Genomic DNA, 15,577 nt, shown 5'->3' with positions numbered 1-15,577 from the left:
GATTATGAAGAATAATAACATACAAAGCACTTAACTCTTAAACTACGACCAACATCTACAGAGTTAACATACCGTAGGCAAATGCGGCCAGGTCAAAAAGAGACCCATTTCTCACCGAGACATTTAAATGCGTACAGTATGGTGTTTCCACATTTCATGGTTTGAAAACTGAAATTTTCCAGGTAGATATACTCATATTATACTAAGCCCAGTTAAATTCAGCTGTTCCATCAGCACTATGCAACAGAGAAAAAATTATTTCCTTGCTGGCCTGGCACAGCTTTATACAAGTTTAGTTGTACTTTCCTAACACTTAGTGCAGTCATGATAATAATTGTTCCCTACAGACCATTTGGACACCACAACCTAAAGATACATTTAAACCATAATTACCTTTACACTTAGGCAATCACGGCCTATTTGAATAAAAAGGGCAGGCCTGGTTAGATTATTTAGGTATTTATCTTTCACTCACTCAAGCATGAGAACCTCCCAGTCTCTTCTCAGTAGCTCTTTGAGAAATAAAATTAAGGACAGGCATCATATACAAGCACTACAGCCATATAACAGACCTTCCTCTTCATATAATCCATTAGATGACGGGTTTCATATATAACACCCCTGATTTAATGGCCTTTCTTCTCCATGAAGTCTGTCAAATAGAGGTTTCAAATGTAATCCAATTCATTCAAATATATACTCATACCGGGTACAGATTGTGAGCATACATACTGAACAGCTCACCTGATCTAGTCTTGAACTTCTTTTTGTCTTCTCCGAGCACTACACCAAAGACAACATGATCTACACGTGTCTTTGAAAGATCATAGATTCCTGCCTTTTTAGCACAAGCAAGGAAGCTCTGAAAATACACGAGTAAAAAATGATATAACTGGCACTTAAATCTTAAAGAATAAGAATTTTTCCTAAGTATAAATAAGAAATGAACTCAATAAGTTAATCATTATTACATATAATCTGCTATTTTCTCTTAAAACAGAAATGAAGGATTAATCATGAAATTTTATCTCCTAGCTTACAACTAGCAAGTACTATACAGTATGTAGTCAGCAAGTGAAGCAGATTTCTGATAGGTGCGATGTTATAAATATGAAATGAAGTTAGCAGGATAGGTAGCAAGTACTGTAAAGGGTAATGTACGTGGCCCTGTGAACAAAATGTAAATATAACAACTGAAGGAGACAATTAATGTAAGACATGCAGAAGATACACAATTAGAATAAATGTGAATCATAAAGACAAAGTACAGTAGTGCAATACAGAATTAAGAAGAAATACATGAAGAAAGGGGAGTGGTCAAGGGTCTGTATGGCCCATCCTGCAAATACAGTGGGAGAAGGCATGAAATATATAGAGGGATGGACAGTAAAGAGAGTTCTGACTGATTGAGGGGATTACAAATTGTAATAAAATAAAACTTGAGATAATTTCACTAAATCCAAATGCCTAAAAAGATTGTGAATGTTGAGATATTCAGGAAATGTTATATTTACCTTGAAATGTTGTGATTGACCAGCATCTGTAACATAAATAAGCCAGTCACCCTTTTCTTCTTCTATTCTATTTTTAATGCAGGCCATATCTGAGGTGTCATATGTGAATCCACCATCCGATTTCACAACTGTCAGAGGAATATCTGCACCTTCAGCAAACATGACCTGAAACACAATTTCATAACTGATAAATTTAATATCCTCTACTCCAAGTTTCCAACCAAAAAACGAGTCAACAAATACACTGTAGATAACTTTTCAATTTTAATTTTTCTGCCTTTCAAGCTTTTTTTCCTTATAATCCAGGGGAGGTCAGAATCATGAGAAAATACACATAACGAGTACTGTACTGTACACATTTTCCCTTTAATTGATGTTAATCATTAATTTTTTCTTACTGTTGTAATTGGTGTGTTCTGGCATGTTACTCCTCTTCTAAGAAAAAGCCCCAAATTTGGTTTGTTCATGTAGCTTTACACAAGTCAATATCACCCAAGAGTAACAGGTCCTTTCCTCAAAATTACTTGACATCATGGTCTCCACTCATTCATACACACTGCTGATTGCTGGATGTTTATCCCCACACTTGTAGCAACTTCTTCACCCTATCCTTCTGACTCCATTCTGGTCTTCCTCTCTCCCAGTACCAATAAGATTATGAATTTCACTTAAATCAATCAATATTTGTTTACTCACAAATAAAATAAAACAATTCAAATGAGCAGTAAATGAAACACATATATGAAGACACAATAACCAAAGGAAGATGGAGACAAGGATAAATTTGACTGGTTAATGTTAACAAAAATACAGGTTAAAAGACAAGGAATATACCACACTCACTCCTCCACCGAATAAACAAATTAAAACTGGATCATAAAATTATATCACGTTAAAATAAATGAAATACAAGATAAACCCAGTTCTCAACTAGTCAAAGTAAGTTACAAAATCCTTTTTTTTTTTTAATTTCAGTTTTAAATAAGTATATTTTCAATTTCATCTATCGATCAAATTTTTAATCTCAATATCCATTTTCCATAGTACAGTATGTACAGTAGTTGCATGCAGAGGGGTTGGGGGGGGTTAAAAGCCAATTTTCAGGGCACTTTACACAATATTACTGAAAGTAAGTAAACATAAGTCAAGCGAACAAATGTAATAAACACCGACTCACCAGAATTTAGTCAAGTACCACAAGAACCAGGGGGGGGAGGGGGCAGGCCCCTGTCCTGTCTGAAGGTTGAAAGATTTTTTTCTGTTTAAGAACTCCAGAAGTTCCATTTAAGAACCAGAAAAATCTCAAGTCCAAATACTTCTCTCCCTGGTGAACATTGGCCTTCAACCCTTAAAGGGCGGATACATTTACCTGCACTGTCCGCCCAGGACGGGATATACTGTATTTTGATAGGTAGAAAATGGAGCAAATTGCGTAACACAATGTTGTTCAAATACTGTACATGCAGAATGCACCCTAAATGAGATTTTTCAAATTTTCTGCAACATTAGAAAGCCGAATCTTTTTATATTCAAATTCATATTTAGTCAATAAATACAAAAAATAATAATTTCTTGGAGAAATCATGAATTGAACTGGGAGTACTGTACATGTTTTTCCAGCTAAACATCATACAGTACGGTGTCTGCTGCCCCTTTAAGGTTTGAGGGGCATAATGTAATACTCACCTCCATTTTGTGTCAATCTTTCCCCATAACTTGTTCCAAATGCTGCCAATGACCATGTTGGCCGTTAAAGATCATAATACTTTCCCTATAAAATGGAGTGGTCAAATCAAAACCCAAGGTGAGCAAAGATGTTCTCACACTTAACAATCATCATGAGGCCAAAATCTCCTGAGAGTTCTCATTTTTCAAGCATGCATCCTACCATATCCAACATGTCTCTGACTGGCTATGCTCTGACAGTTCCCAAATTAAGGGCACTGGCTGGTGACATTATACTCGTTACAAAATTTTACTCTGGTCAAGATACCCTGGACTACACTACATCCCTCCTACCCTCCACTTAGGAATCAATGCACTGTTTTTATAACTCTTACACTTCCCATTTTCATAACATGTAGATACTACCTAAGAAGGACTTAATCCACTCTCTACCTGACATTTCTTTCACTTACACTCCTCTTATTTGTTTCTGTATACAGTATTTCATTCTCTTACTCCTATTTATCTGACAAATTGCTCTTATGCAAGTCACTCTGTTGCATTTAATTCCCTCCTTTTTACAACCATAGTATGTGCTTTGTCCTAACATATTAACAATGGCTCAATGTACTACCTGCATATCACCATTCTTCCCTCCTTTGACCCAGTTCCCTCTCTCCATAACATTTCTCATTCCACCTATCACTTTCTTGGCTTGTGCTACTCTGTGGTTCAATTCATAATTCACTGTCCCATTTCTTGACACATCCACTCCAATATAAATTAATCACTCCATTTCCTCTATTCTTACTCCAGTCAAATTGGGATTTATTTATCCTTGCCTCTCTTCTATACTTATCATCACTATACTGTACAGTGGTCCCTCGGTTAACGAACGGTTCGAATAACAAAATTTCGGTTAATGAATTACCTCCTATAAGGATCTTCAATTCGGTTAACGAACAAAACTTCGATTAACGAAATCCTTACGAACATCATGTTTTGTTGTGAGCATCAGCTGATGGGCTAGTCTGCTAATTCAGTAATGTGTTCTATGTTTACATTCGTTTCCAGTGGAGTAAATATCAAGAAAGTTGTGCTATTTAATATTTTTGCATTTTTTATATTAAAATTATTAAGTCATTTTAACATTTATTTAACATATTGATAATATATGCAGTACAGGGAACTAGTTTTTTGTGCACCTATCAAACGCTTGACTCAGCCACCAGGCGTCAGTTGGGCTTTGTTGACAGTGGTGTGAACATCTATTTTGTTGGCGTCTTGAATATTTTTGCATTTTTACATTGAAATTATTGGTCATTTTGAAATTTAGTTAACATATTGATAATATATAGTGCAGTGCAGTGTTGATTTAAATAAAATAACCTTGAATTACACCTAATAAACTTAAAATTTTATTGGTGAAATGATGGCATCAAGCATGGGTCCCCTGAAAGGTGATTTCTCCTCCATCCCCACTTCCTTCTCTTCTCCCTTCTCCTCCACCCCCACTTCTAATTCTCATCCTCAACCAGGAACCTTCTACATACACACCTCAAAGTAAGTGTACCTTACTGCATTTTTTTTTACTTTGTAAGTACTTTTCTGTGAGCTGGAACCAATTACCCAATATCCCATTGAAACAATGGATTCGGTTAAGGAACGACCCTCTGGAACGAATTGTGTTCGTTAACCGAGGGACCACTGTACTTGTATTCACATTAACAATCAACTTTTTCCTAGTAAAAAAGTACATCACTTTACTGGGCTAATTATTGCAATGAACAGTCAGAAACAGCATGGATTCCAGTAAAATGAAGCTTTTGTCACTCCACCACCTCTAATTACTGTACAGTCTAACCATGCATACCTGAGCTATTGTTGGTTAAACTGATTACTGTCTGCCAGTGTTTGTATGCCTTCACTGTTTGTGTACAAGCTCAACCACTGTCAACTTGTACAATAATTTTTACTGATCATACTGCATACAGTAGTGTATATTGGCTTACAGTGCAGTACTGTATCTATCAATCATAATTAACTATTGCACATGGCTGACACTTGTTGTAAATGTAAAAAGTCTCCTTAAAGAACATTCTGTAATTTTTATCAAATACATCCTCAATAATAATTATGCAGTGAAAGTGGAACTGATTATTAGTGAAACAGCGAATTGCAATATATTGTTCTACATACAGTATTTGAATAGGAAATACTGGATATGGTAAGGTACAACAGAAAAAATCGAAGAACATTCCCCCACATAAAAACATTTTACTCAAAATTACCTCTAATATTTACATAATGTAAAATATGAACACACTTAAACTGGTGAACAAGCATACTGTACAATAGGAATGTTGTCATGGGAAGAAAAAAAAAGACAAAGGAAAAGTGTCAATTTTAACATGAAAATGGATGAGTTAAGGCATTTCCCCAAAAAGGGGAACAAGCTGTATATATCGCTAGAGCCCTAGGCTCAACAATAATATATATATTTTTTTATTTTCTCTCCCTTTTTTTTTAATCATAAAAAAAAATCTATTAACTTTACCGCTTTCACCCATAGCTGAAGATAATTTACATAGTATTTGTTAGGAAATGGTGTTAGTGAAACTTAAAACCCATTGTAACAAAAACACAATATGTTATCTTTATCCAAGAAAAAAATTAATACAAGTAAGCATAAAAGAGAAACCTAAAAAGGTTTTACTATTTATGGTATACTGCATACAGTTCTTAATGTAATGAAAGGGTAAGCTATGTAGGGCTCTCACACCAATTTCCAAGCTTAAAACCGGTACAGTATTTCAAGACACATGTCAAGAAAAAATTATCAACCAACCTTACGACCATCATCCTGCTCTAAGAAGCCAGCATCATCCAGTTGCTTTACTAGAGTTTCCATACGGCTCTGGTAGTATGACTCTCCTCGATGGATAATCCGGATTCCAAGACGTTCATAAACCTAAATTTTAAAAATACATTAAACAAATGAGTTTTTTAATTTCAAGGTTAATTATAGAATAAGCAAACAAAACCTCTTACTAAAATATTCTGAATTATGGAATTATGGAAGAGTAGGTCATTGGCATTGCATTTGCCCATTCCATTTCTTTCAATGGTTGCCATCTTTATCAATTCTGGCATTAAAGTCAACAAGAAGTACAACCTTGTCTTCTTTGGGTAAAGAGGTTAGCAATACTGTATAATGAGGTAAAAGGTCTCCTTGATGTCATAATTTGCATCCAGTGTTAGGCCATATGCACTTAGAAAAGACACATCGCATGTTGTTCATAAGGATGCAGTGTGTCATGAGGTATTCACTGAGCCTAACAGGCATTTTAGTTCATCAGTACTGTACAAGGTGTAGCAAATGGCAAAATTGTCTTCATAAATGTGAATACATTCTCTGACACGCTTACTCTTCCAGAAGAAGGTTTAGCCCCCACCCCCCCCCGTTCTTTTTCACCACAAGGGCTGTTCTCTGCTTGGGGTGCTCACCTGAACCAGTATACAGGAGGGTTCTGATATTCCATGCAGCAGCTGTTAGAGATTGTGTTGTCTATTGCGATCTTTTACTTTGTTTCTGACTGCACTGGGGATGACCTAACTGGATACAACTGTCCGGGTAGAATAGTAACAATACTGTATACAGGTTATATTTAGAGCCCTTTTTTATTGTCCTCTCCTCATGAAATTTGAGCTGTGTGGTTCCTGAATAGGGTTGTTCAGTCATAGAGACAGGAACAGGTTAAAGTTGATGCCTAAATCCTAGTGCATCAACAACCATTTTATCTAAGCCACTCACTCTTGTGCCAATTTGTAACTAAAGAGACACGAAAGACATCTTTGTCCATCAATGTTGTCACTTGTATGTTCCAGTAAGACTTTTTGGAGATTGTGGTGATGATGGTGGGTGGGATGAGCTGAATGATAGCCATGTGAATTTATTTATGTGGTGAGGCAGGTATGCCAACTGAAACCACATATTTTAGCTCTCCCTTTCCTGACCCAGAGGTGCAAGCAACCAAGCACTTACAATGACTAGGACAAATATAGTTGCAATGAACTGCCTATAGCTCAGTTTGTTGGGTTCCACTTTAGTAACATGCTCATAATGTGCTGCTTTCATCCACTGGTGTGGCTCTTGGTTTCCTCTTCTGCCTATACTGTCATTGAGGTCTTACTAGTCGTTGCTGCTACAATAACATGCATTGCCCTGGGAACTTCACTCCAGGGGTTGCCAGATGATGTGTCTGTCCATTATCTGAACAGTATTATAGGCCTCATGCTGGTTTTCTGTGTGCAGTTCCTCCCACAGCCTTTCACTAAAAAGTATGGCCACATAGTAGTGGTTTTAGGCCATTTATATATACCACTGTATACAGTATACTGTACAGTAGCTAAAACAACTATCTGTGCATACTTTAGGTGAAACAATATGAGACAATGGATGATAAATTTTGGTATATGAGGGCTGTCACTAGTCACAAGAAAAATTTCAGAGCATATCGACCCCCACCTGCACAGATAGTTGTTTTAGCTATTGTACATACACACATGCACAAATATGATCAAAACTTTATAATTTAGTACCCACACATACATAAAAAAAAAACACAGACACACATTCAAAGTTCTTCTCCTCTTTACACAGTACAGTATCTGCAGCGAAAGCTCTTGTGAAATGAAGCTTTCCCTCATGTCACAATGCCTATTTTTAGTCTTGGCTTATGAGTCCTGCACATATTTTCATAAATTATTAAAAATCATTATTATTATTACTACACAAAATCACTCTGAATTATCTGCTTGAACCAATAATCATTTAGAAATAAAAATGTGTACAGTATATTTTTTTAGTAATTCTTTATCTTATGGAAGGATAGTTTGTGCACATTCAGTTAAGAAAAAGCTCAAATATTTTGTTGAAACTAAACTGCAGTAAGTACTATACTGTACTATAAATATCAACTACAGGTACTGTACTGTCCTTCAACATCTTGCAATCTTATCTGTGAATTAGTTTTATTTTACCATTTCAAATTCTTTCTTGGATATATTACATATATCATCCCAGCCTTTGATGTGCACTGGATCATGTGCTTGTAACTTTACTACAGCCTCATATGCTCGTTTCTTAAAAGCTTCATCCTCATCGAAGCGCTGCTTTGATTGTTTATAGAAGGCCTGAAGGTCAGCAATTGGTGGAGATTTTTTGGCAAAGTCGGGGAAAGAGTCCTGAAAAATAGAAGTATCATATATTGTATATAACTATATACAATGTATAAAAAAATTGTAGCATTACCGAGAAATTTTTAGCAAAAACAGTCAGTGTAGTTATTCGGGGAACAGCAATGTGGGCCACGAAAAGGAAGAGGGTGTATGGATCAAGGTTTTACATTAAAGAATAGGAGTGAAAAGTTTCTGTCAAAGGGGAAGAATTTTTCTGTGGCACTGATGGATTTAAAAAATAGTGTGGATTGATAAAAAGCTCCATTTTTCTAGTGGATACCATAACTAGGTGGCTCTCTGCAATCAGGAACAACTTATTGAGGGTACCTGAGATTTGGTAAGGTTCTAAAATATGCCAGGGTTGCAAAGGCTAATCTATTAATTATAATATACTACCTCATTGGCCACCCTTCCTCACCTCTTGTACAGTGTACCTCTAATAAGGGCCAGCTGGTTTACATCTGCCACTGACACATTTTTTCTTTGAAAAGTTAAGTCTCCTGCTTATGTTGAGAAACCAATTTTGCTTGGATTCACAAGTAAAAGGCTCTTAACAGTGACCTGGCTAAGGCACACTCCAATAAAAGCATCCCTTGGGAATCCAACCAAGAAACTTGTACAATACTGTCATTTATACTTAGCTGTTAGGACAAACTTCAAGAAGCACAACCCAGAACTCCCAAATACTGCAGACTAAAATTTTTTAAACCACCTTTTTTCCAATCCAAATCCTGAGAATGGAAAACAGCCCCCCAAATTTAATAGTAAGGAAACCCTTTTCTAACCAACTATTGAAGGTTTATCCAATGTGAATTCTTTCTGTAACTTATTTTTAAGCCCTTAAAAACTACCACAATTCAGGAAAGAGCCGCTTCTCTCTATAATAGGCAAACATTACCAAGACACACAGATTTACAGTTTAAGGCCCCTTGAATGTCCATGATGGAATATGTAATGTAAGAAATATTCACAATGACAACCTCCTAAAGCTAAAGAATTTTAACAATGTCTAGTCTCTAAAAACCCAACTGAGAAGTAGCATCAATATTTTCCTTTAAATTAGACTCCTCAGAGGTCTACCGAGACCTAGAAATTACAAATCCTCATTTGTCTATTGTGAAGCTGCAGCCCCACAGGAAGGAAATCATCCTGTAAATCATATATCTTTTCCATTCCCTTGGCAAAACAACTGGAGAATGATAGAACAGTTATTTCAAGTCACCTTCCCAGATTTCTGTCAAGCATAGCTGAGGAAGGCTGATTTAACATTACCCAATATTTTATCTTCCCAACCATCCTTGATCAAACAACAAACATAGGAATGGGTTTGAATAAATTAATAAAGCTAATGAAAACTCCCAAAAGCATAAACAACTGAAAAATCAGTGGCCTGGACCCTAGCCATACAGAAGAGTAACACTAAAAATTATTTAGAATATTCGCATTGAAACAGGTTTCTTATGGAACCCACAGTTTACATCACAAGACCTACCCAACATGATGAATCAAGCAAAAGGTCTGAGCAGTCAGGCTTCACAAAAAAATGTAGGAGGAAATTAATAAAATTAATGTCAACCTTGTGAAGAACTCCAACGACAATGTTTGTTTGAAGATAGAAACTGACACCAATCCCAAGACAGGGTCTTTATCCACAAAGGCTATAACTTTAAAGGCTTCTTCTGTTTCTCTTAAGTGTAAGTGTGACAATGGCATGAAAAATGCATCTTTGTGAAAATAAAGAGGGAGGGGAGGGATTAAAAAATTTGAAGATCTAGCTCTCTTACCTGTAAATGAGCAATGAGCATGCCAAACTGTGTGCCCCAATCACCAAGATGGTTCAGTCTCAAGACATCATGACCTAGGAATTCCAGTAAGCGACATATGCTATCTCCAATAATAGTGGACCTGTAAAAAGAGGCATGAGGTTGATGAAACAAAAGTTCCCTTGCACAGGATATAAATAATACTTATCAAGTTTTCACTGTCTATGAATCACCTTAGTCATGACACTTATAATTTCTAATACACATTGTACATATCAGTGAAGGATAGTCACTACAGTTAATTAGGATAAGAGGTGCAGAGGAAACTAAAACATGTGTTAATAATATTCCATACTAACCTTAGGTGTCCAACGTGCATCTCTTTGGCAATGTTGGGGGAAGAAAAATCAACAATGACTCTCTTTGGTGTTGTTGGTGGTGGAGTAACACCATTCAACACAACATTTGTTACCTGTAATAAAAAAATGAATATCATACATTATTCTTCTGAACAATCATTGATAAATCATGGTACAGTACTTAATAAGCACCTACTGGGCTGAGGCTTAATCTCTCCAGAACCCCCACCCCAGCACATAACACACTCATTCTCTCTTCTCAGATTTAAAGGCCATGACACAGGCTCTGTCATTCAACATATGGAGTGAACCCTCTCCTATCTCTTCTTTCATTCAACACTGCTGCAAGTTGGGCATCTGATTGTTCCTTGCTGGCCTTACTTAAGGAATACTGTACAGTTTGTAATAGAAACCAAACGAAGGTTACACAGCCCACATGTTAGCCGAGACATATAACTTTCGACCTAGATTGGTGAGAGTTGTACTCAAGATCTCTTTTTTGGTGCTCAGATATGATGGAGTTCATTACTAGATTAACTCCAGCCACTGCAGATTTTCAACATGTAGACTTCATCATAATATAGTACATTAGTTGCTCGAGCCAAGGGTTAGTTATAAAACAAGGAATATTAGCACGTACCTCACACAATTAAAGGGTCTTAGCCTACCTGCTGTTTTATGAAGTCCTGACAAAGGAAAATGTTGATGAACCCTGGGCCTGAAAGATCCAACTTAGATATGAGGGAACTAGGCGCTACATTCTTAACAACCATCTGCCCAACTTCACGTGGGTTTTTCTTGAGACTCTGTAAAATAAATAAAGTATGAAAATGAACAGGAATGATCCTAAATAATAAAAAGTTCCCACACAACACTTAATATAACATGAATTATGCAGTAATAATAGCATGCTAAAATGTTTAATAAACAATAATGTCCCGAGCCACTTTCAAGGGCAGTATTTCTTGCATTTTCACCTGAATAAAATGCTCACATAAGCTTCAGGGAAATGTTACCTGTATATGCATCTGTTATTATCAAAATAGAGGTAAAGAAAAAGCATAATCTAAGATAATAAATGTTGTTAAGCTGCATCAAGTACAGTACCAACCTTTGCAAGAGCCATGGCTGCATTACACTGGTAGTCTGCATGTTTGGAAACTTGAATCTGGATAACTGGATCAATAACATCAGGGTAAGCTGACAGTACTGCCTTTTTAAATATACCCTCAAGCTGCCCCAAGATGTTGCACATATGGTTGCTGAAGTTATCATCCTTTGCTGGGGAACTAGGATCACCACCTTGACTTTCTATGCTCTGCACATGAAAAAAATGAAGAGAACCTTGAATCAGTTAAATTTTATCTGGAATGCAAGATTAATCACAAATTATCATGAGTACCGTACTGTATATATACAGTAATTTTGATTGGTAAAACATCCATTAATTGTAATACATTACCACTTGCTAACGTCTAAAAAGAAACAAGGAAATGCTCACTTTGGAATGTGCTACCTGGCTAAAAGTATCTTTTATATATATAAAAAAAAAAAGATCTTATGATATAGTAATGTATAATGAAATTATCAGTGAGAACGACAAACAACACATAATAAATAAGATATAGAAAAAGACTGCAATAAGACATCAGGATAGATGAAGTAAAATAGATGACATTCAAGGATGCAGACATTTCATTCATTAGACCAATGAAATGAGTGAAAATAAAAATTGAGGAACTGGTGAAATACAAAAGGTTAATACTGTACTGTACATTCATCACGAGAATTCACTGACTGGGATGCCTGTAAATACATACATACATACATACATACAGTACCTGGAGTGCAAATGTACAATAATGGTGTAATACTATTACCACAGTACGGTACATTGTTTCATCAATGTATGGAAACTTACAGAGTATATGAGAGAATTTAAGAATGTGATTTAAAATATATCTTTAATACATAATCTTGAATGGATGCCAAATTTGCAGGGTGACAACAAGAATCTGTCCATGTAAGAAGTTCCATATTGATGTTTAACTTCTATCAGTGGCTTTAACCATGGCTGTAGAGTACTATAGACGTTGCATGCTGCACATAACAAAGTGAGAAAACGTACTTACATAGTCTGGTTAAACTATGTATTTTCCATACACTGTAATTCATATGCCATGGAGTAGGTAAGAAAAACTGATGGATAGGATGGACAGAGAGACAGGTCTAAATAATATATTTCATGAACACAAAAAGAATAAAGGAGAACTGAACAGATGCAGCAACCTTAATAATGCATGAGGAGTGAGGCAAAGAATGATTGTACAATTCATGCAGGCATTAATACAGTATAGTATGTTAAGGCACAATTTTACAAACAATAAAAACACAAGAGTGCAGTCAAAACCAGAACTGTTATTGAAAGAAATGGCCATTTATAATTTAATTACATACAGTAAAGTTATACAAAGCTCGGGCAGTCACCTTCCCCTGCCAGGCTGAGGTGTGAGTTATGTTATGGTAATTTTTCTACTCAATTTTGGAAAGGTAAACATAACTTTCTATTTTTTTTTAATTCAGTTACAAGCACACGCAATCCTACATACATAATCTGCCAAAAAAGTAAAAGCAATAGCTATCATATGGTCAAAGACAAAAGGGAAATAAAAATGTCTTTGTGTGTGAGAGCGTGAGGGGGAGCATTGCTATGGCGAGGCTTGAGGCCATACAACCAACATCTTTGCAAATAGTATTTTTTTTTATGGGGAATAGCCCACCAGGGCACAGGTCATTGACCCACCGGGGCCTGGGGGCAAAAAAATAAGAGTAAAGGGAAATTAAAAATCGAAGAGAAAAAGATTTTATTAATCGACACCATAAAGATGCTGGAAAACCAGCTTTTTGAAGTGAAACAGATGGTAAGAGTGTGGAAACACAGAAGGCAGAGCATTCCACAGTTTGGCTGTGCGAGGAAAGAAGGATGTACTATAACAGGTTATTCTAGTGTGTCCGACACCCACACAGAAATGGTGGGCACTGCAGGCAAGACGGGTTGTGTAAAACACTCATTTAGCTTTCATTAATGGTTTTAGCTGCATATTTTCATCTAGAAAGTACCGTATTTTATGGGTGTTCTTAATGTGATAGGTAGTAAATTACAGTAGGTGTGTACTATTTATCATAAGTTAGGAAAAGTTTTTGTTGTTCATGAATCGATTTCATGTTATGGGGTTATTATATAGGAGTTTTCTCATCATTAGGAACTGAACCCTATTTTCTCCACAAGTTCTTTTATTCGCTACACAAAAAATTCATTTAACGAATGGTTTTCAGGTACCTAATCCTTGGGTGTGTGTGAAATTAACGTATGTGTCGAGGTACTGGGCTGCAACCGCCAGCCACACATCTGTGCCCCCCCCCCATTTGACAGAGGCTTGCATGCGCACTCAAACACACGTCTTAGTCAGTTGGTTGACTGCTCTGGTGAACTTTGTTGCATTGCCCAGAGGATGATGGTTTGAGTGTGGAGGGAGCTATTTTTTGTACCTAAAATATGTGCTATTGCATTTTATGATATGCTATGTATCAGTATTGTTTATCATAGCATGAAATTGGAGACCAACATCTTTCACCAACCAAAAAGCCTGACACTCTTGTAAACAAAGCAGTAACAGTGTCACTGGAAGCAGACATGCGAATGAATGATTTTGTTTGGGTCCGGGTTGTTGGAATACATTAGAATTTTAACCAAACAGGACCAGAGAACTAAAGTTTGGATACCTGGAAATTCAGATACTGTAGTTGTAATTTTGATAAAAGGAATTGTACTATACAAGATTCACATTAAAGCAACATATGGATAAAGGACTATATTTTTGGTTCATCAGATCCCTCTATGCAAATGCACTTCAACACAAATATTTCATGTTTAAATTCATTGTCACTTGGAGAAATTATCCAAACAACCGTGCTTTGCCTTACCAGTACAAGTCACTCAGTACAACATTTTTGAAGATACATAAACATATAAACTACTCAACCACCAACACCACTCACTCCACACACAGTTAAATAAACTTTTATTTCCTTATAAATTAGTACTATATTGTACATAAACTTAATTTTTTTAGCAGATGAAGAATCACTATAGAAAAAGGCACAGTAAAACTGAAGCAATATGGTTTAACCCTTAGGCCCCAGGTGATGTTCCAGAACGTCTGACCAGTGTGCCCCGGGTGACGTTCCAGAACGTCCGACCAGCGTGCCCCGGGTGACGTTCCAGAACGTCCGACCAGCGTGCCCCGGGTGACGTTCCAGAACGGCCGACAAGCGTGACCCGGGTGACGTTCCAGAACGGCCGACCAGCGTGCCCCGGGTGACGTTCCAGAACGGCCGACCAGCATGCCCCGGGTGACGTTCCAGAACGTCCGACCAGCGTGCCGGGTGATGTTCCAGAACGTCTGACCAGCGTGCGGGTGGCCAGAACGTCGACCAGCGTGCCCGGGTGGCGTTCCCGACGCGACCAGAAACGTCCGACCAGCGTGCGGGTGACGTTCCAGAACGTCCGACCAGCGTGCCCCGGGTGACGTTCCAGAACGGCCGACAAGCGTGCCCCGGGTGACGTTCCGACCAGCGTGCCCCGGGTGACGTTCCAGAACGGCCGACCAGCATGCCCCGGGTGACATTCCAGAACGTCCGACCAGCATGCCCCGGTGACGTTTTAGAACGTCCACCTATATATTTTTTTTAATTATTTGAAAATTTGATTTTTTTTTATTTATCCCTGTTCATGCAGGGGGTGGGTTTACTGCCAGCAGCGCCCTAACCCGGGGCTTAAAGGTTAAAGGCCCTGGCAGGTATAATATATTGTTCCCAATTTAGTGACACAATTGCCATCTTTACAGGTTTCAATTTAAACAAGTAGAAATACAAAAAATTCATGCATTAATGCCACTCAATATAGATATTGTCTCTATGATAAAGGTGTATTTTGTACAGGTAGACTCGTTTCTTCAATTCATAAATAACGCCT

At 37.1% G+C, this 15,577-nt stretch overlaps 1 protein-coding gene across 2 annotated transcripts in view; it reads right to left on the bottom strand.

Annotated features, from left to right (window-relative positions):
• The window catches only part of LOC121872306 (arginine--tRNA ligase, cytoplasmic-like), a 35,094-nt gene that overhangs the window by 6,729 nt on the left and 12,788 nt on the right, over window positions 1-15,577 (bottom strand). For both annotated transcript variants that reach the window (XM_042375002.1, XM_042375003.1), the window contains exons 3-10: window positions 11,654-11,860; window positions 11,211-11,348; window positions 10,543-10,655; window positions 10,205-10,325; window positions 8,223-8,426; window positions 6,028-6,150; window positions 1,515-1,679; window positions 745-862 (exon numbers count right to left, since the gene is read on the bottom strand). In XM_042375002.1, coding sequence (XP_042230936.1) covers window positions 745-862; window positions 1,515-1,679; window positions 6,028-6,150; window positions 8,223-8,426; window positions 10,205-10,325; window positions 10,543-10,655; window positions 11,211-11,348; window positions 11,654-11,860 — 1,189 coding nt within the window. The remainder of the gene's footprint in view (window positions 1-744; window positions 863-1,514; window positions 1,680-6,027; window positions 6,151-8,222; window positions 8,427-10,204; window positions 10,326-10,542; window positions 10,656-11,210; window positions 11,349-11,653; window positions 11,861-15,577) is intronic.

Source organism: Homarus americanus, unplaced genomic scaffold, assembly GCF_018991925.1.
Source record: "Homarus americanus isolate GMGI-L3 unplaced genomic scaffold, GMGI_Hamer_2.0 scaffold5589, whole genome shotgun sequence".
In the NCBI taxonomy this organism is placed as follows: Eukaryota; Metazoa; Arthropoda; class Malacostraca; order Decapoda; family Nephropidae; genus Homarus; species Homarus americanus.
This window is presented reverse-complemented; position numbering and strand designations above follow the sequence as displayed.